General features: G+C 35.2%; 2 protein-coding genes across 6 annotated transcripts in view; both read right to left on the bottom strand.

Annotated features, from left to right (window-relative positions):
• Window positions 1-18,556: 18,556 nt before the first annotated feature.
• Window positions 18,557-19,973, bottom strand: LOC140811932 (B3 domain-containing protein Os03g0212300-like). The gene is made up of 4 exons (XM_073170062.1): window positions 19,827-19,973; window positions 19,435-19,738; window positions 19,133-19,275; window positions 18,557-19,044 (listed from the first exon to the last, which is right to left on the bottom strand). Exons 1-4 carry the CDS (start codon window positions 19,896-19,898, stop codon window positions 18,676-18,678), a joined length of 888 nt encoding a protein of 295 aa, XP_073026163.1. The 5' UTR covers window positions 19,899-19,973; the 3' UTR covers window positions 18,557-18,675.
• Window positions 19,974-20,286: 313 nt separating this feature from the next.
• Window positions 20,287-20,978, bottom strand: part of LOC140813059 (cysteine proteinase inhibitor-like) — a 56,594-nt gene continuing 55,902 nt past the window's right edge. For 3 of the 5 annotated variants that reach the window (XR_012113821.1, XR_012113824.1, XM_073171476.1), the window contains one exon: window positions 20,287-20,695. Coding sequence is in view for 1 of the 5 variants with exons in the window: in XM_073171476.1 (XP_073027577.1) it covers window positions 20,597-20,695 (99 nt within the window). In the remaining 4 variants the exon portion in view is untranslated. Of the gene's footprint in view, window positions 20,927-20,978 lie in introns of all 5 variants that reach the window. The other 2 variants (XR_012113822.1, XR_012113823.1) reach the window with 2 other exon arrangements.

Raw genomic sequence — 20,978 nt, 5'->3', positions numbered from 1 at the left:
GGGGAGTATTTTGAAAAATATTCAGCAAGTGGGGACCGTTCAAGCACAAAAATAACAAATATACATGATTTTCGAAAGAAACAACATATCATGCATAACATAATTTGTATATAGCATATATCATAAGCACAACATAAGCATAATTCGACCTAAGCACTGAGATACCTCTCATTTTCATTGTTTTACTGAGTGCAGTTCCTAATTTTTACTTCTCTAAGGGGGCGATGCCATATAACGGTTACAATTACTACGTGTAAGGTGTCATAAAATTATCATATATTGGGATTCCTACTCATATCCAGTTGAATCCTCACAGTGCCAAAACGTATGATAATTGTATCAAGAAGGGGGTAGAAGCAGAACAACAATGCTTGACCGAAGTTTCTTAATCGAACAAAGCCATAATCGAATACATACTTTTAAAACAAGCTCACTTATTAAGGACAAGTGTACCTGTTGCGTATTTATCGCTCACAAACGCACGATTGTCAAGTTTTAATATATGAGAGTCGTTCGTACGAGGGGTGTATAAATAAAAGTATATCAGTGCTTGTAATTAAAAGTGAAACGACTTCGATTTTTTTTAAATTCATAAATTCTAATAAAATAATTTAACATACTCATGAATCAAAATTATTAACATATGAAATCTCAAGTGCATAAAATAAAATTCTAAATCATCGCCTAACCAAAATTCCTAAATCGACCTTTAAAAAGATCGGCTAATAATAAAATTAAGCATAAAAATATCTCTAATAAAAATCATTAATATAATCTTTGAATCCTTAATCTAATAAGCTAGTGCGGAAAAATAAAGGTCCAAGGGTGTGTATTGCTATACTCGATCGACTCAATCGTCACTGCCTCCAAAAAACATCAAATCCTGCATCATACAAATCTAGTGAGTCTAAAGACTCGGCACGTTCTAAACATGGATAACAAATAATATATATACAATCACATGAATTAAAATCATATTTTATTTAAAATAGCTTTTAAACATAAATAAATCATTTAAAATATTTTAAGTATAAATAAATCATTTAAAAAATCATTAAAAATAAGCTTTGAGCATAAATAAATTTAATCTTCATCACAAATCATATATCACAAGAATCATTTTTATCATAAGCTTTCAATCATATATCATTTTGGGTGAAGTTTGATCCTTGAAAGTGACTAGCTTTTATCATTTGGTCGACTGCAGTCTTAGCTTCACATGGCCCATGAGGGTGTGCACTAGGCTCCACCATGGAAATACGATTGTCGGGGCTCTCTCGGGGGCCTTCTCCCATAGACGGACTCCTTCTGGAGCCTTTTCCCATAAATGGGCTCCTTCTAGGGCCTTCTCCCGTAAATGAGCTCTCTCTGGGCCTTTTCCCCTCACGACATCACCTTAAAATCATTTGTAAAGTCAATTCACATCCCTCAAAATACTTTTTCTTTTTTAAAAAAAATTATATAATATCTTAGCTTTTCCAAAAATAGGATTTTCAACAGTAAAAATTGCACAACTTTACCATTAATCGTAAAAATACATATTATCATCAAAATTATCATTTTAAATCATATAATATACTTTAACATGCATTGATATTTCGGGACGCGGCCAAGCATTTACTTATTTTTCTAAGTGTAAAATTACTATTTTGCCCCTGGACGTAAAAATTCTCGAATTTATCTTTTTCTCACTTTTAATGAAATGGGCATATTCAAAATAATTATTTAAGCTTAAATAGAATTTTTCATAATTTTATAAAGCATAAAACTAGGTTTTTCAATTAATTCTTTAATTAGCATTTCGTGCGACGATAAAATCCCCGATAAATCCAAAACTCAATATTTTTATCCCAAATTTTAAAGATAACATTTTTAGTATTTATTCTACCCTTACAAGTCATGAGCCACTCCTGTGGCTCATGGTTCAAAATTTCTTCCTAAATTTTCGAAATTGACCCTTATAGGAACTCACCGAGTCATCTCCCAAACTTCTCGAGTCACGCCCAAGCCACCTCGAGCCAACCCACCTAGGAACCCTCCTGAGCAAGCCCAGCCCTAGCTCGCCCAAACTCACCTGAAACTTGACCCAAGTTCTGCATGTTTGTGTGTGTGAGACTCCATGCACTTCAAGGACACCTAACCCAACTAGGACACTTCCAGCTAGTTAACCATTGACCCCTCTCGACCCTTACTGACCCTAGACAAGTCCAAGACCCTAGCCACCCCAGATCGAGCCTCTAAGCCATGCAGCAAACCACCTGTTTGAGAACCCAGTAGCCACGCATAAAATTTACTCACGCCCAAGACTCCTAGTTAGCTTAGGTCCAGGGGCGGAGGCACAACTTTCTTCTCCCAGGTTTTAGCCCAAGTGGTACAAAATTTTTTAAAAAATTTATATATAAATTTTTTTTATTTGGATAAATATGATATTAGCCCGGGTAGATCAATTTAAAATATTAAAGAATTTTAGATTTTAAAATTCTAGCCCGGGTAGAATCGGATTCCTGGCTCCGCCACTGCTTAGGTCACCTCCAGCCGAGTGACCCCCAAGCCCAGTCAACCCTGACCATTCCTGGACCAAGCCCAGACTATAACCAGACCAGCCCAAGCCCCTGACAGCGCACCCGAAGCCCTGCACCATGACAGCAGTTGCGCGCACTTACCTTCACCATCCCATGCTTCGATCGAGCCAGCCACCAGCCCAGTCGCTCCAGCCCCTGGCCCGACCCCTGCCAATCTCCCTTGGACCCCGATGGACCTACCCAGCTCTCCCTTAGCCCCGCTACAGCCCTCTCCCGAAACCCAGCAGTTGACAGCGTATGGGGGAGAGTCCCACTTCACGTGGACTCTTCCCAGCCTATGACTCGAGCCGTAGCCCTCCTAGGACTCCACCTAGCCCTAGACCGAGACCACCACTTCCCCTGGACGAACCCCATGACCCCATGCATAGAAATCAACCCATAGCATTAAGAACAAGCCAACATACCCCACGGCTCCTTCTTGAATTTGACCCACGGTTTTCCAGATTATTTCTCTATTAATTTATCATGTTTTGTCTATAAACCATTCATAATTTATCATGTATTGGCAGCGTGTCCGTTGGATTGAAAATATTTTTCAAATAAACGTAAAATCGTCGTATTTTTGAAAACAATCGTTCCACCGTAAAAATAATCCAACCATCATATTTTTCATGCATAAATAATTAAATCAAGCATATTATGATACGTATGATGTTAAAAGAGTTTAGGAAACGTGCCTTTGCGTTTATAACGCTCAAATATACGATCTTCGACGATGGTGCGATGTTGGACGACCAGACGACGAAAACTCCTAGCCTTTGTTCCCAACCATGATTTCGAAATTCCTATTGTGTGTGAGTGTGTTTTTTGGCTGAAATTAGGGTTAATTGTGTTGTTTTGAAAGCCTAGGTAGCTTATTTATATTTAATTATCATGCTAATGGGCTATGGTTTTGGGCATGCAATCTTAAGGGTAATTGGGTCTACTTAAATTAATTAAATTGGGCCTAATAACATTTAATGAATTAATTAATAAAAGTTTATAAAACTATTTTCCATAAAATAATATTTTTGATATTTTAAAACTTCTTGTTTGCCCAAAATCGGCTTCTCGGGAAAAATCGAGCTCGGCTCGTAAAATAATTTGAACTCTAACATTTTTAGAAAAATTAAATCATTTTTAAATCATATTAGGAAGCCTTGTCATTATTTAATTAAAAATACATATTCTTGTCTTGGTCGTCCCCGGTCTCCTTTCCCCTGCCTATTACCAAATATTCGAGAAAAATCCTTAATTTCATACAATCATGTCATATTATCAATTTATCATGCAATTATATATTTAATCATATAATAAATATCATGCAAGAATTTAAAAACAATTAATCAATTAAAATAATTTTGCATGCATGCGGTTTACGTGGACTGATTTTTCGGACGTTACAAAAAGAGTCACGATTTTATCTAGAATAATCAATAGAGGTTGAGTTTACTGAAAAAAACTTAATGTAAATAAATAATTGAATTAAATCACCGAATTGAGAGAAAACCGACGAGAGAAAGTGTCTAGAAGAGTGATTTCACTAAGTTTCCACGAATAATTATTCTCGGTGGAATTTATATTCATGAATTTTAATTATTTAATGGTCAAGAACAATTAATTATTTTATTCCCATTTTCCCAAGTGACGTATAAATTGTATCATTCAAGCTTCGATCCAAACATTCCTAATAAGAATCTAAGTTTAGATGATATATGCAAACGATGTTCTTTCCTAAGCCTCGCTAAAGTTATATGCCTTCCGAACACTATAAAAATTTAACGATGTGTTACTAATGATCTATAATTCTAGTCAATCTCCCAAGTTGTAGAATTAATCAAATAGCAAAAAATTTATGGCCAGTGAATTACGGTCAAACAAAACTAGAAAACACAATTAAATAGGAAAGAATTCAATTATATAAACAATCACGTCAAAATTATATTATCCACAAAGCTACATCATCCTCTAGAATGGAAAAAATTAGTTCATGGCGAAATCTAAACAAAAACAACGCAAGTTTAAAAGTCTAGGCATATCGACACAAGAAATAAAAAAAGGCGAAAGAATTAGAAGACAAATCTCTCGCTACATTTTTCTCCCAAAAACGGCCGTCTTCCTCTACAACCATATTCTCTTTTTTATTTTTCTTTTCCGGGTCGTAAACGCAAGCCCATTTATTTTCCTTCCCAGCCATTAGCGCCAGGGTGTGGCGTCGTCGCGCTGCCTAGGAACTTGTTCTGGCCCTTGAAATCTTAGCACTGCAGCGCTTGATCCTTGACGATGCGGCTCTTGTCCACCAACATTTCATGCTAAAAAACATTTCTAATTGTCATCAATCATCCAATAGTTGTTTATCTCATGCACGACACAAAAATAACAAATACCAAGCGTAATTCTATCTGAAACTAACATAATTCAAACAAATTATCATATAAATTATGTGCAATTCTTGCACTTATCAAACCCCCCAAACTTGAACTTTTTCTAGTCCCAAACAAAATAAAAATTAGAATAGGAACTCAATCCACAAGTAGTGCCAACGACTAAAAGATATGGATATGCAACCATTGATCTTGGCCTCCGACTATTCTATTTTCATGTAATTCGCAATCATTCAAGAGTCACGTGCGTGTGTGATATGTCGATGTTCATTTACCCAATCGAATGCTCAAATAAATTCACAACACTCACTCGCCTTATAAACTCAAGAAATCTTCATTTAATTCAACCCACTGAAACATCTCGTAATAAAATAACTAATACTACTTTAAAATTTTTGAAAAATAAAAAATTTTCTTATTTAAATATTAAACATTCGCCTTCTGAATTTAAATAAAATGATCAACGAAATTTTTGAAAATAATCCAAGTACAAAATATTTTCATGGCATAAAAAAAAACATTCAACACCACTGTAAAAGTGTTATCTAAAACGAGTATTTGAAAATACTTGTTTACCAACAAAATATTGAATAAATAAAATAAGAGTAAAAAGTTTAACGTGCATAAAATCCTTTCATAACTATAGCGGTCCTCGGGTTTGCACTGCACACAGTCTGAGCAATCTCACTGGTCAGCACCTCATGTCTCCTCAAAAGCATCAACATCTGTATAGATCAAGTCTAGTGAGTCTAAAAACTCAATACGCATAAACCATGAATAGAGAATAGTACTTAATAAAATCACATGTATTTGAAAGTAACGTGTATGAAATAACAACTGAACATACATAAACATAGACATGCCATAACTGCATAAACATTTTCATAAAAGTGCTTCCATCATAACATACATAATCATGCTTAGTTTTTCGTTGAAATATGTTCAAAGCAAGTTGCCCATAACATAAATCGTCTGATCATACTAAACCACATTACTGGACTGGTATGTCTCCCTCTTTTCTTATCAGAAAATTACAAATTTTCTATCAAATCGAAGATAACACAGAGTGCTACAAATTATATGTTGAAAACATTTCCAGAAAATCAACCTATATGTCACAGAATTTGAAATAACAGAGGGTGACGGGTTTTGTGACACAGAAATTTCACAGCTTGTGCGGTTTTACGATAAAATTCATATCTCCCTCGTTTCTTATCAAAAATTTCGAATTTGTTATCGAATCGAAGATAACACAGAGTGATACAAATCATTTGTTGAAAACATTTCCAGAAAACAAAACTATAAGTTGCAGAATTTGAAATAATAGAGGGTGACGGGTTTTGTGATTCAAAAATTTTCCAGAAATCGTTTAAACCATGATCCATCAAACTTCGCATATAACAAACAAATTTTCATGCATAATATACATCAAAATACATAATATGATGAGATTAAAGTGTAAAAGAAAAGTTTATACATGTCTTTGTGTCTAAACGCTCGAATAAACGAATATCGGTATCGAGGATACTTGGAGGGTGAACGGAGGACGATTCCTTGACGCTTTTCTTGATAAAAACTCACCAAAATCTCCAGAGTATTGCTAAATGAGTGCTCAAGAGGCTGCTGCTCAATGAGGCACAACCCTAGCTTTACACGTTATTTAGTGTGTGTAAAAGTGTGAGTGTGTGTGTTTGTATCTGTGCATGAGTTTTTGTCTTCTCTTTTTTTTTAAAAAACTTTTAATCAACTTAATTAAATGGATAAACTAATAATTAGGCTAAATAATTAGGTCCACAAAGTTTATAAAATAATAAACCATAAGTTAAAGAATTAACTACTAATTTTCAAAAATTGCAAATAAAATGCTTAAAATATTTTAATTCATATAATAAATTAAATTCGATCTTAAAATATCATATTTCATAAATAATTAAAAATAAATACTTTCTTGACTTAAAATAAAATATAGAATTTAATTTTTGTCGCCTTAATCGTCTATGATCTCATATCCCCGCCCAAGCATCGAATATTCGCATGATAAACTCAAACTCAATAAATGCATTTAAACCTCATAAAAATAAACATATAAATATTTAAAATAAATTAAACATGTTGAATTTTTCATTTAATTCTTTTAAATCAATTAAATTAATAACATATTAAATTATGCATGCGGTTTACATGTATGGTTTTTGGGCACTTCACCCACACTTCATTAAATTAACTTACACTGATCATAAATGACTTTATTGGTGATTATTTGGCTCATTAGATACTCAACACAAGTATACCAAAAATTGACGTCACACTATGAGATGCTTACATGCAAATGATTAAAGTTCATACTTGCTAACCATGTTTCTCAGGTATCCATAAGCTTGACTTGAACAACTTTTCTCTACTAGTATATTGGATAAATGTGACAAGGTTAATATGTAACGTCCTGAAAATTTGAAGGTCAAAGTGAACCACATGCATGCAAGTTATCAAATTTCTTATGTATTTTAATTTATTTATTTTAATTGCATTTAGTAAATATGGTAGGCATGTTTACATGTTTAAAATATGATTTTCTACTAGAATACATAAAACTTGTTTTCAAGGTCATGCGAGATGCGATCGAGGAACGGAGAGCGGGGGCCATATTAAAGAAAATATTTTATTAACTAATTATTTTAAATTTTTTAACGTGTGGTGTATTTTAAATGGAATTTTAAAAAATGAAGCATTTTGAGGTGTTTTTACACACCGAGTCACATTTTTAAACGGTATTCGATTTTTGACGAAAATATGAACTTTTTGAGTATTCGGCTATTATTTTCACAAATATTTCTAAACAAAATAACTTAAATATTACTTAATATGCATATTGGGCCTATTATACCATGTTAATGAGCCTAAACTTACACTATTAATTTTAATTAAAATAAAAAGAACCATACCCCACCCACCCTTCCCATAATCACACACGCCCATCTCCTAGAATTTTACTAAGACTCCTTCTTCATCAAACACCACACCCACACACGAAAACTTGAAGGAAAACACAACTTTTTGAAGAAAAATTCAGCAAGGATCGCCTCTTCGCCAACGTTCCTCGTATTGCCAAATTGTTTTCGAGCGTAATATACGCAAAGGCAAGCCTTAAAATTTCTTTCAAACATCTTTCAAACCATATTATGTATAATTGTTTATGTTTGCATGAGGAATATGATGCACACATTTTATTTTGGTTTTTAAGCCTATAAATGCACAAAACTAGTGTTTTCATCTTTTAAAATTTCTCATAATGATGCACAAAGGGGCTGCAATGGTAGGAGAACTTGAAAGGATATTTTTCCACATGTTTAAGGGTCCATAGAGGCATGTTAAAGGGGATGGACAATAGGGTAACAAGGCTTAACGAAAATATGGGTTCTAGAGTCCTAGGGTTTCGGTTTGGCTTCCTAGGAGGGCACGGCCACCAGCTGCTATTTTGGGCACGTCCAGGAGACTAAAATGGACTGTAGGATGGTCCTAGTGTGGCTGCACAATGGTTGGGGCGATGGCTAGAGTTATCGCACGAAAACGGGGTCGCGTTGAGCTTAGGGGTCGTTGGTGGCTGCGGCTTCAAGGCTTGGTAGGTTCGGTCCAGTAGCTTTGTATGGGTTTGTTCATGGTCCTAGGAAGGTGATCCAGGGGCTGGTCTTGTTGGCTAAGGGCTAGGTTCGAAGCTAGCATGGCCATGGGAACTAGGGTTTTTGTCGAAAATATGGCAAAAATTTAGTAGTTTTTCTATGCTGGTTCATGGGCCTTGATTGGCTTGATTTGGGTTGAATATGCTTTATTTAGTTGTTATTAAGCTTTGGTTCAAATTTGGGAAAGTTCGGTTAAGTTTCGAGTCAAAACCGAGATGTATATCTAAGCTTTAAAAACGATTCGGAAAATTAGTCGAGGGGCATAAGTTTACATCTAAGAAATATTTATGGGAGTGTTTTAAGGTTATATGTTAAATTTGGAATCATTTGGCACGTCTTTTTGAGTTCTAAGTATAAATACGAAAAGTTATGCTTCTACGGGTAAAACAGTAATTTTACACCTGAAAAATTTTACATGTCCAGGTAGTGCCCTGAATAATGTAACAAATGTTAAAATGGTTATTTTAAATATTTATGGAATTTTATGATGAAACGTTAATGCTAAAAAACATGTTGCATACTTGGTTTAAAAGAAAAATGATCTTTATGTGCATGAATTTTTATAAGTGATGGAAATATGAAAATTTGAAGGAGGTGATTGATTGTGACTAATATGATGATATAGTAATATGATTGGAGATATCGTGAGGGAAAGGGCCCCAGAGGTAACCTATTTACGGGAGAAGGACTCAGAGGGAGACATACAATTGTATTTCCATCGACATGATATGATGATATGTAATGCCAAGACTCAGTCGACGGGTGAGAATGTCGCTGATGTCCCCGCCGCCCAGTACTGTGGTTACACGTAGATGGATCCATCGATCTTCAGCTGATACGAAAGTCACAATTAACGATCCAAATTCAATAAAAAGAAAATGTATACGTATATGATGAAAGGAAATATGATATGATATGTTGAAAGGAAAACGTTTACGTTTATGTTCATGAAAAGTTATTTTAAGTAAAAGTATTTTCAGTATTACGTGTGGATGTATACGTATTACTTGTTATCATAGTTAAGGTTTGTTGAGTCATGAGACTCACTAGGTGTGATTGATGCAGGTGAGCATGAATATGATGGAGGTCTTGATGATTGAACTAGCTGGGCTGAAGGTGTACATAACCCGAGAACCGTCGCTAGTTTTTCCGCACTTGTGTTTATGACTTATGCTAATGATTTAAGTTACTTTTAAGATTTTAATGCTTATGATTCTTTTGAGAGGTTTTGAAATGATGTTAGAGTTGAGTTTATTTTTGAAAATGTTAAAGTTAGGTTTGGTTGAAGAATTACGATTTTATGTTGAATTACTTTCTTTGTGGATTTTCAAATAATAGTTGGTTAGTTATTTTTAAATGATGCAAAAGTATTTTAAAATATATTTATATATATGTGTATGGGTTCGGCTGAATAGATGGATAAGAAAAATCTAGTATTTTTAAAGAAAAACAAGTAGTGGACGTTTCATAATAGGTCTTGTAAGCTTATAGCGCTAGGCTATAGCACATGGCTACAATAAAGGATATGTAAATCGAAATTTGAGAGAAATATCAGAATTCATAATTTTTACTCATTTTCTTTCTCATTTCATTCACCATTTCTTATTGTTTTCTTCTCATTCATATCCTCCATTTCCTAATATTTTTCTTTTCACCACTTTTGATACATTTTTTTCATTGTTTTTCTTCTTTTTGTTTTTTCAACTCCTTTATACACATTTATTTTTCTTTCCTTTTCAAGGAGTCGCTGAATCATTTCAACACCGATGCACTTATTTATCTCAAAATTAGGTAGGATAGATAGTAAGTGTATAGACTTCATTTGGTAGTTGTTGTGAGATATAGAATAGATATACGTTCAGGCTAATTGTATGTCATTGAAACACACCACTTGATTTTAAACGGGACAATACTAGAGATACTTCGTGTTTATTTGGTAGGATCGAAGGCTCAAACGGTTCCAAAGATTGTCTAAATCATTTCTATGTCACATATTATCCGTATTTTGTCTCGAAAGTGTTCAAGCAAGTTCTAGATTACCCTCAATCCATTAGTTATCTCATATAGACCAATCATATGCACTATTAAATCAAAATGATATCTGAGGTATGCAAACAAAAAATTTCAAGCATCTCATTCAGCTCGAAGTTCAATGGGCTAACAATCGATAATAAACAAATAAAAGAGGCCCAAAGATATGGAAGAAAAATTGCTCTCTGTGTTTGCAAAATTGTTAGTCAATGTCATGCGATAATACTAAAAATCAAGATCTCCATTGTCTATTTAGCATCACAGGTATGTAAACTGTATCTAAGCATCGATAACATCAACAAACATGACACTGTAAAAGATATGTGAATCTCAAGTTATCATGAACACATATATGCTTCAGAAACACAATTTCATTTTTATCATCGTCCACACAATGAGTTATCCATGATTCTTTACTAACAACTCTAACATGCAATAATGAAAATGACACAGGCTTTTTTCATTTTTTTTGACTCGACTAAACTCCATACGAAATTAAAACAGTTTAATTACTGTGCAGGAAGTAACTAATCATGCAGTTCTCAAACAAATTAATCAACTCTAACTCAACAAGCAAGCAAATCAAATTCACAACCCCCCCAAACTTAAGTACATGTATTGTCCCCAATGTACAGTAATAAACCAAGAAAAACATGGCATCACGTTCCTCATACAGCGAGCATCAGGACTCGTTGTCCTCGCCTGACAGCTCAACCTCCTCATCCTCATCATATTTGAAATCATTTATTATTATTTTTCAAAATCTGGTTTTTCAAAAATAAATTTGAGGGGAATTTTTCTGAAAAATTTCTTACGCGGTTAGAAATAATAAACTCAACATGATTTAAAAACACATGATTGAGAAATACTGGCTCTGATACCAATGTTGGGACATCGTGTTCTCGTACCCAAGTCACAACGGATGTTTAAAATTTTTATTTGCTTGGGCATCGTGTGTTTAATAAACCATTCATAGAGCATTTAGTATATTACCTTTGCGTATAGAACGGTGGACTCCAAACTATTTCAGTACGAGGTGGAGATATTCCTTCTTGTAACTTCATATGAACTACTCCTCTTTTGATCGCCTCATTAGGTCCACGATCAAAAGCTTTGTTCCTTGCTTAGATTGCACTATTAATACCAAGCAATTCTTGCATTGAGACTGTAGTCTCCAAATTTCCAAAAGACGGAGACGTTGCAGCGATGAAGGCGTGGAATGGAAGCAAGAAGGGACGACCGAACTCTCTTTCAAAACAATGTATATGACCGAGACTTTGATGTAAAGGGAGGAGAAAATTTCGAAAATTCTCGTGTGTAACTTTGTGTGAAAAATTATGGTATGATATTATGAGCCCTAGTAGTGTTTATATAGAATGAGACTTCTAATCCAATTAAGAGTCCCTCTTCTACTAGGAATTTAAGTCTTCAACCTACTAGGACTCTAATTTCATTATATCTAATTAATTCATATATTATTATTTATTATGTTATGTGTTAGTCAACTTTTGAAAACACATAATATATCATAATATATGCATGTATATATTAGTAGTCAATACTACTTGTAAGGTGTAGGAAATTCGAACTACGTAACCTGAAAGCATGCAATCTAAGATTTTATTTAAAATATGTGTTTAATGATTTTTATGCATTTAATGCATGATTATTGCATGGTTAGAGTTTTTCATGATTATTTTAAAGTTTCGTGTATTATGATTTTAAGTTGCATTTCGCGCTCGAACGAGTAACGGAGACAAGGGATAATATGGAAAAATATTTTGATTAAATAATTAATTTTAATTATTTAATATGAGGTGTTTTTAAGTGTATATTTCGAAAATGGGCTTTGGGGGGTATTTCTACTCGTCAGGTCATGTTATTAATCGGTACGCAAAATTTATCGAATCGGGGGACTTTTTAAGGGCTCGACCAATATTTTCATAAAAGGAACTTAAACGAAATATTTTTCGGGAGTGTTATTGGTCTTGATGAGTTTGTTTTAATGTTAAATGGGCTCAAAACCCTTTTAATTTTAAATTAGGACCCATTAGTGTGCTATTTTATTCCTTAAACCTAATTAACTAAACCCTAACCCTACTTAACACCTTGTGGCCGCACCATCCCCTTCATTTAGCAGCCTTTTTTGAAAACTCTAACAGCCCCTCTTGATTTCCTCTCAAGTTCTTCAAGAAAATTCACTCCCGCCTCTCCGGTGCATGTTCTTCGCAAGGGCATTCAAGTTTTTGAGCGTAAAATCATTAAGGCACTCTTGTATCTTCTTTGTCTCTTCAGTCACGCCAATATTATGCTTAATTTCATGTATATGCATGAAAATCATTCGATCCATCTTGTGTTCATGTTTTTGTATAAGTTGACACGAAAATTGCATTTTTTATGACTCGTGTTCACGTTTTCATGTATTTGTGCAAGGGGCTGCCGAGTTTTTGATGATAATGGGCTGTACACAGTGGTAAGATGTTGTCATGAGGCTGGAGTCGAGGGCTATTCGGGTTAAGCTGAGGGCCGAGGGGTGTTCTATCGAGGGGTTGGCTCGTTTCGGGCGTAGATCGGGTGATGGGCTGAGTCGACGGTGCAAGGGCTGACCAAAGCCATGGACCAGACCCTGGTGGGTCTGAGACATGGCCTATGAAGGCTCGATCACTGCTGGAACCAGCCATCAAGCCGGTCAATCATGTTAAGGGGAGATTGGTCGCAGGTTGTGCGCTTGGTTGAACTTTGGGTGTGCGTATGTTTGGAGCGTGCATGTGGCTAAGTCCTTTTGATGGTTCGGTCAAAGAGGGTCTAGGGTGGTCAAGGAGGGGATGGTTTGTGTCTGGTCCAATCTGGTTAGGTGCAGGTTCGATGTTTTGGTTCGAATGGCGCGGCTAGGGTATGGCTAGGTTGAGCAGAAATTTCCAGCAGCCTTTGGTCTTGTTTCGTGGGTCGTAAGTGGTCTAGAATGGGCTCGAGTTTACGTCTAAGAAATATTTTTAAATATGTTTTGAAATGTTTTGAAGAGTTTGGTAAGCTTTGGGTTGAAATTTGAGGTCCAGGGGTAAAATGGTCATTTTGAATTTCCAGGAGCAAAATGGTCATTTGCACCTGGGTCGAGTTTTGGTCCTGGTAGCGCCCTGAGAACAATTTGATATGGTTTTTAAATGTTTATGTATCATGTATATAACATTTTTCGTAAATATGAAAAATATGTTGCATGCTTGATTTTAATAAAAATTTACGTATATGCATGATTTTATTAAATGATGAACATTATGACAAGTTTTTTAAGGATGAGAGTTGGTTGTGACTAATACGATTATATGAGATATTATGAGCTGAGGTCAAGGCACAGTGGACGGGTAATGCTGTCGCTGATGTCCCCGCCGCCGGGTACCGCAGTTATATTAGATGGATCCATCGAATAGAGCTGATACGATAGAGCTGATACGAAAGTCACGACTAATGAACTGAATTCAATTAAAAGAAAATGTATACGTATATGATGATATGTAGAGACATGTTTTGACACGAAATGATTTTATGTTTATGCTTTTAAGTTCATGAAATGTATTTTTATTACTGTATTTGAAACGTCTGCCCTTTTTATTGCTTTAAAAGTACTAAAATTTTTGTTTTTTTAGAAAAACCTCCCCTAGCATCGGCCGAACCACCAAAAATTACATAAAATATTTTGAAAATCATTTTAAAATAAAACAACCAACTTTATAATTGTGAAATATAGCCCATACTATAATCTCTCAAAAACCTTTCAAAACATAAATATAAAGTCGTAAAATATTTTTAACATAACTTGAAATCGTAAATCATAACTACTACGGAAAACTAGCGTCGGTCCTCGGGTTATGTGCACCTTCAGTTCAGTCAGATCAACAATAAAGACCTCCATAAACATAATCATCATAATCACCTGTATCAATCACACCTAGTGAGTCTAAAGACTCAACACGCTATAATCTTGATAACAAGTAATACGTAATACAGTCAACATATAACAGTGAAAATACTTATACTTAAAATATTGTTTTCATGTAGATGGATCCATCGAATTTTGAGATTTAAGGAAAGTCACAATTAACGATCTGAATTCAACAAAGAAAAAGGAAAAGGAAAAGGTTAAGGTTTAGGTGATGCATGTCATGAAAATGTTTATGCTTAAAGTTGATGCATTATTATGAAAATGTTACATAAAATATTTTGGACCTCATTTTAAAATTTTAAAAAAATTTCTAGTACTTTTAAAGCAATAAAAAGAGCATACGTTTCAGTATTTTTCACTGATGTGTGCTATGTATATGTATTTGTTATAACGTTACAGATGTGTTGAGTCTTTAGACTCACTAGATTTGAATGATGCAGGTGAACATGTTGATTAGGAGGTTGGAGGTGTCGAAGTCTGAGTAGGCAGGGCTGGGTGTGCGCACATGAACCCGATGACCTTATTTTTCCGCACTTCATGTTTATGAGTATGGAGTGGACATGAATATTTTTATACGCTTTTGTTTTTACATGTTGAGGATTTGTCCAGATTTAATTTGTTTGTTATTTGTATGATTTGGGAAGTAAGTCTAGGTTTTTACGATTTTTCGTTATTTTAAACTGCACTATTTTTACATTGAATGCGATTATTTTAGAAAGGTGTAATTTTCAGTAATATTGCATGCATGCATAGATTAAGAATTTTCGAAAATTTAACTTACAATAAAAAAAATAATAGCATTTTAAATTAGTAGACGTCACATTACTAGTACCAATAATTTGATTGTAAATTCCAAACTTACAAAATAAATTTTTTTGAACTCATTGTAACACCGATCGAATATCTTCCAGCACCAATGTGTCCATAATACAAGTCTTGTTAATATAATGAAGATATATTTTTTTAAATTTTCACTTACCATGTCTGGCAGCTGGCAGTTTTAGTAACTCTTTCACAAAACAGGCAATTCCACTATTATTCCTTAATTAGAAATCATGTTAACTTCCATTTCTTCTATCCAATGTAATCAACTCATAAACTCCTTTACAAGTTTCCTTTTTGATCTCCATCAAACTGTCAATCGCAAAATTCAACTCCTTGAACTTTGGCTATCGCAGCAAGAACACAGAACTCGATACATGTATGATCCTCAATGGTTCAGGGGTATAACTATCTGTGATCTCACATCTCCGTGTAATTCAAAATAACATTTATTCTTATTCGAGTTTATCTTATTTAGTTACATTCTTTCCATTTACTCCTTGATCAAGAATGTCAGAATTAATTTATGATTGCACCCATCGGATCATGATAAGAGCGTCTAGTAGCATCGTCCCATTGGCCCTTAGATATCACTGAGAGTGCCTGCAAAAACCTTTAGTCATGGTTAGCGTACAATACGGTCCCCCTTCAACACATATATCCTGATCGAATCTGCAACCATTGGTATATCGAGAGTTGCATTTGAATTCGTTAATGATGTGATTTATCTTTGAGTGCTAATAGTGGCATGCATGTGCAACTAGGAAAACACCTTTCCCTAAAGCACATATCTTGCTCTAGCCAGAAACTCTCTGCACTATTAACTCATCATATCACATATGATATCTTTACCCGTAGGCGAACGGTGAATTTCCGACTACAATGCATTTGCTTCTACTTATTTCAAAACTACACCCAACCTCGCTACCTGATAACCTTCAATTGAGTCGACAAACGGATCAAAGTGCATGCTAGTACGTATAACCCCTACATTGTCTCGAGTCAAATGACTAATGGTGTAAAACCTTAACCGCTGATTATTCAACTCGATAAGTGAGAACCACTTGGACAGTCCGAAGGAGAGTTGTTTAGTGCATCATCATATGATTACCTATCTGTGTGAATTGATATTTTTCATGCATTTGCCAATGAAACGTGTCTTATATGCCACGTATGATAGTCTCGAGCTCTCAAGCTCGAGCGACCTTTATCCTTGTTTTAGGCGGTTAAATCGACTAAGAACTTGTTTAGAATATACGGTACACTTTATAATGAATTTCATGATCTTACGTTGTGACGCAGATCTCATGATACCTATTGTATATTCAAGGACTTTATCTATACAGCTTGGATAGGTATACAGCTAAAGTATAATGACATATATGAATAAAGTCGTAAAATATTATTAAAATAAAGATTGTTTTACATCAGAGTCAATAAAAGCTCAAGCCACAAGTTGACTTGACGGGCACCTACTCTAAAACAAATTGGGATCAGAATTATCATGTTTCATAATTGAGCCATCGACGAACCCCAACTTGTTCTTCACAGAGAGAGCTATAATCATAGATAGATACCAAGAGGCAAAGTTATATCCAGTTAGTGGTTGAGAGACTCGAACAAGGCCTGGACCATCAGAGTCATGTATGTAGTAAGGGCTTGTGGAATCATCAGAGTTGGTGGTCGCTGGTGCCATTGCAATAGAACTTCAAAGAAATCGATCAAAGAAATCGACTAGATTATGGTCCGAGAACGATGAAATCAGGGAATGAATACAGTTAGATCGTCGGAATAAGAGCGCGGCAAGCGCTCCGATTTAATCGGATATCTGGAATCAATGAGCAAGCAGCGAGCTCTCTGATACCATATTGAGCGTAGAAGAAGGAGAGCGAGATGGGAAATCTTCATTCTTTGATTAATGAAAACTTTGTAAACAAAGAGCTTATACACGTTTATATAGAACCGTCTATTAACCTACTAACAAACAATTAACCACTATATTAACTAATAACCAACTGACTAAGCTATTTATTAAATAAATGATAGCTAATAAATTTTTGTGAAATCTTTTGATTGAATTAATGTGAGATGACTCGTAGGACTTTTACTTAATGTCTATTTTCTTGATTCTAATTTTCAAATTAGTCGTGTTTTCTTAGGTTTATATAGCTTCATGGAGGACACCTTAGTCAAGTTAGGAGACCTAGGCCAGTATTGGGATGCGTCGAATAATCGAATATTCAAGTCTATAGAACCAATTTCAAAAGTTGTGTACTTGAACCCGAACGAGAAAGGGAGAGTTGAGAAAAATAATAGAAACACCAAGTGTGACTGTGTGAGAATTGCTGATGAGAGTTGATAGATTCCGAGTACAGGTTTTTCTCTGTTGCTTGCAAGATAATTTATTATATCGTCTTCACGCTTTTATATATTATGGTTAGTTTAGAAAACCTCAAAAAAATAAATTTGAAACTGAACATTTTTATTATTCTGTAATGTTGCAGATGAGAGGAGCACAGAGTTTTCCTACCGTGTAAAGAGAAGAAAAGCTAGGTTTCCTCTTAAGGGATCCAGTTTCATCGTTGTGCATTTCCTATTGTTCGAGATCTGAAAATATAAGTTCGAATGGATTTTTCAATCACAGCCTCTTTTTTTTTTATAGGCAACAGTGACAACACACACATGCTTTAAGATTTTACTGGTAATTTTCTTGTTTTGAACCTCTGTTATTGTCACCAATTGAATTTCTCAAAGTACATTTCTTTAATTTCTTGCAAGAACTTAGGTGACATTTAATTTTTTTTTTTTACAAATCGTTATTGGAATACACAAAAATGATCCATTCAACGATTATTTTGTGTGACATTTGGTCTATCCAATGGGATTGATTGTAGCATACACAAAAGCAATTCTCAGCAAACAATTTGTAGCACAGTACGATCACATGACACACATAGGCTCATAGCTAGTAGCTACTATTCGTTCAGGGGCCTCACCACTACAACTATCAGTGAAAAAGCAAGTCCATGGGAATTTCCAAAACCATAGTCATCACAAACAAGAAATTTACTGATCAAATATGGCTCGGCTTCTCTGGTTCTGAAGTGCTTTTTAGCAACTATCAGAGGCATGAAACGGTACCAATACTCATAAGTTAATTTTCATTCGATTTATATTACGGATCGTAGCTAAATAGCAACACGAAAGAGTTGATCAAAGTTCCAAGACTTTGACCCTCAGCCAAGATCGAAACCCCTACACAATCAAAAGAAAACACATTCCTCCTTACATGGCAAGGCATTTAAGTCATGAGGCATACGAAGTTTCGAAGGGCTCCCCTTTCGTTTCCGGGGCTTGAAAAGTTTTCCTCCATTTGTCCCCTTATTCAAAACCTTGGCTTTCACTAAGTTGCCACCAGGCTCTTCACATTCGAGCAGAACCGTGCTTCCAGGAGCAGCCTTGTTGCCTACGAGAAAATCATTCCACCCGGCAGTCAGCGCAAATCGGTATGCCCCGTTTTGCCGGGGAATAGATTCCATCTGAACCGGCCACAGCCTCAATTTTGAGTCCTGCAAATGTATCGTTCTATCTTCAGCGATTCCAGCCGACAGCACAAAATATTTTGGGATGTCCTGTTGTGGTCGTGACAACAAAAAGTGAGTAAACGTTGGAGTACCAATAAAATGAAAAGTGGAACTTGGGATATGACAGAATATTCACCAGTCTGCAGGATTCTCGCCTATCCAGTATCTTGGAAAAACGTCCAATCTTGCCAGCATCAGATTCATCTCGAGGATCAGCCCACTCTTCATCCTCGCTTTTTATCTTTACATCCAAATCTTCTGCCACTGGAGCACGATTCACTGCAAATCAACAGCAAAATACATAAAAATTGTTTCTTTTATTTCTTACAATAGGGGGAAAAGCCCTATATGCCACCGATTGAATCGTGTGAAACAGTCACATCAACAGATAAAGCCCTAACGAAGTTAACCATAGGCATATTATATTACCAAACTCACCAGCTTCATCAGGATCGGAATCTTCGACCGGATTATTAATTGCTGTAATTTCCCTCTCACAAGCACTGATTCCATAAACAGAAACATCAAATACGGAACTTCCTCTATACCAGAACACCACAAATTCTCCAATTGCAAGCCCTAAATCTTCACAAAACTTCGACCACCCTCCAGCAAAGTAATAATTTTGATCCTCCTGTTTCTCCAACTTCACATCCCACAATGTCCCAGAACTAGTCCTGAGTTCGGCGAGGGATTGGGGTAGAATTTCTCCCCATTTCTTCACGAAAGCAGGCGGCAACCGCTGCGTCGTAAAATCCATTAAAAAAAATTCAGTTAAATTCGAATTCTTCGTGCGTAAAATTACTGAATAGAAGGATCTAAACACTTACGAGTCGGCGATTGAAGTCTTGGTCGATCAAAACCTTGAAAAACGAGGGCGTGAATTTTGGGTTCCTGTCCATTGCTTGTTCTTGCTTCTACAACAAATTCTTCAAACAGAATCAGACTCTTTTTCTGATACCCCACTTTCTGTATGAATGAATCCAACCGACAATATAATGGAATGGGATTCCGTATGTAATTATTTAAGTAAATGACCTTTGTTTGACCATGAATTTGAAATATAACCTAGTTGATTTTTTACCATTGTTTATTCATTGTATTTTTGTGTGTTTGAAAGTCTTTTGCAAAAAAAAAAAAAATTTAAGGAATGTCATAAAAATTGTGGGAGAAATTGGTTAAATAACCTCAGTTAATTATTTTTTTTTAAGAAAATGACATCTTAAAATGTATTTAAAATATATTTGAGGAGGTCATTTTTTTAAAAAATGATTGATCGAAGTTAAAAAATAAAATACCCCAAAAATTGTTTGACCAAGGTCGTTTTTCAAACTATCCTGCAGCCATGATGGAATAGAACCATCTAACCATTCTAATTGCAAAGAAATTGTCACAGCTTTTCTAGCTAAGAGATGGGCGATGTTGTTGGCCGAGCGTCTCATGCGTGAAAGAGAGATGAAAGAGTTGGACATAAACATAGACTTGATCTCCGAAGCCAAGACACCCACTGGACCAAGCTCCTCCTCAGCTTTAACAGCATCCCAAGAGTCACACATCGATCTGTATCTTCGGATTGAGTCCAATAGCACATCACCCCAATCTATGCTAACCTTTGATTGCTGGCCAGTATACTCATGCATTCTTTTACAAATTTCAGCCCAAATGCCCAACACATAACCACAAACAGTTCGAAATCCTCCTGCTTGAATATCATCGACACAAATAAAGCGCAATCAAAAAAAGAAGCATTACGACGCGATTTTAAGCAATACCAAAACAGTACTGAATTTTCCAAATACGTCTAGTGACCGGACAAAATAATATGCAATGACTGGTAGAGGTGAAACTTGCACAAACAACATTGATACCCAGTGATGAGCCCATCCAAATTGATCCACACCGGATCATGGGCCTGTTGGATTTCGGTTTCCTACACGCCCAAAACGCAGCGGAAGTTTTAAAATATTTATTTATTTTGAAAA

This window comes from Primulina eburnea, chromosome 14 (assembly GCF_022965805.1).
Source record: "Primulina eburnea isolate SZY01 chromosome 14, ASM2296580v1, whole genome shotgun sequence".
In the NCBI taxonomy this organism is placed as follows: domain Eukaryota; kingdom Viridiplantae; phylum Streptophyta; class Magnoliopsida; order Lamiales; family Gesneriaceae; genus Primulina; species Primulina eburnea.
Note: the sequence above shows the minus strand (reverse complement) of the source record. Positions and strands in the feature narration are given on the sequence as shown.

What these genes read in the sequence shown, in the direction of transcription:
- LOC140811932 (XM_073170062.1), bottom strand. Translation starts at nt 19,898, where the DNA reads ATGGACAGGAACCCAAAATTCACGCCCTCGTTTTTCAAGGTTTTGATC. An exon ending in AAGACTTCAATCGCCGACTC is followed by an intron (nt 19,739 to 19,826) that starts GTAAGTGTTTAG and finishes TTTACGACGCAG; the next exon opens with CGGTTGCCGCCTGCTTTCGT. An exon ending in TTCCGATCCTGATGAAGCTG is followed by an intron (nt 19,276 to 19,434) that starts GTGAGTTTGGTA and finishes GTTGATTTGCAG; the next exon opens with TGAATCGTGCTCCAGTGGCA.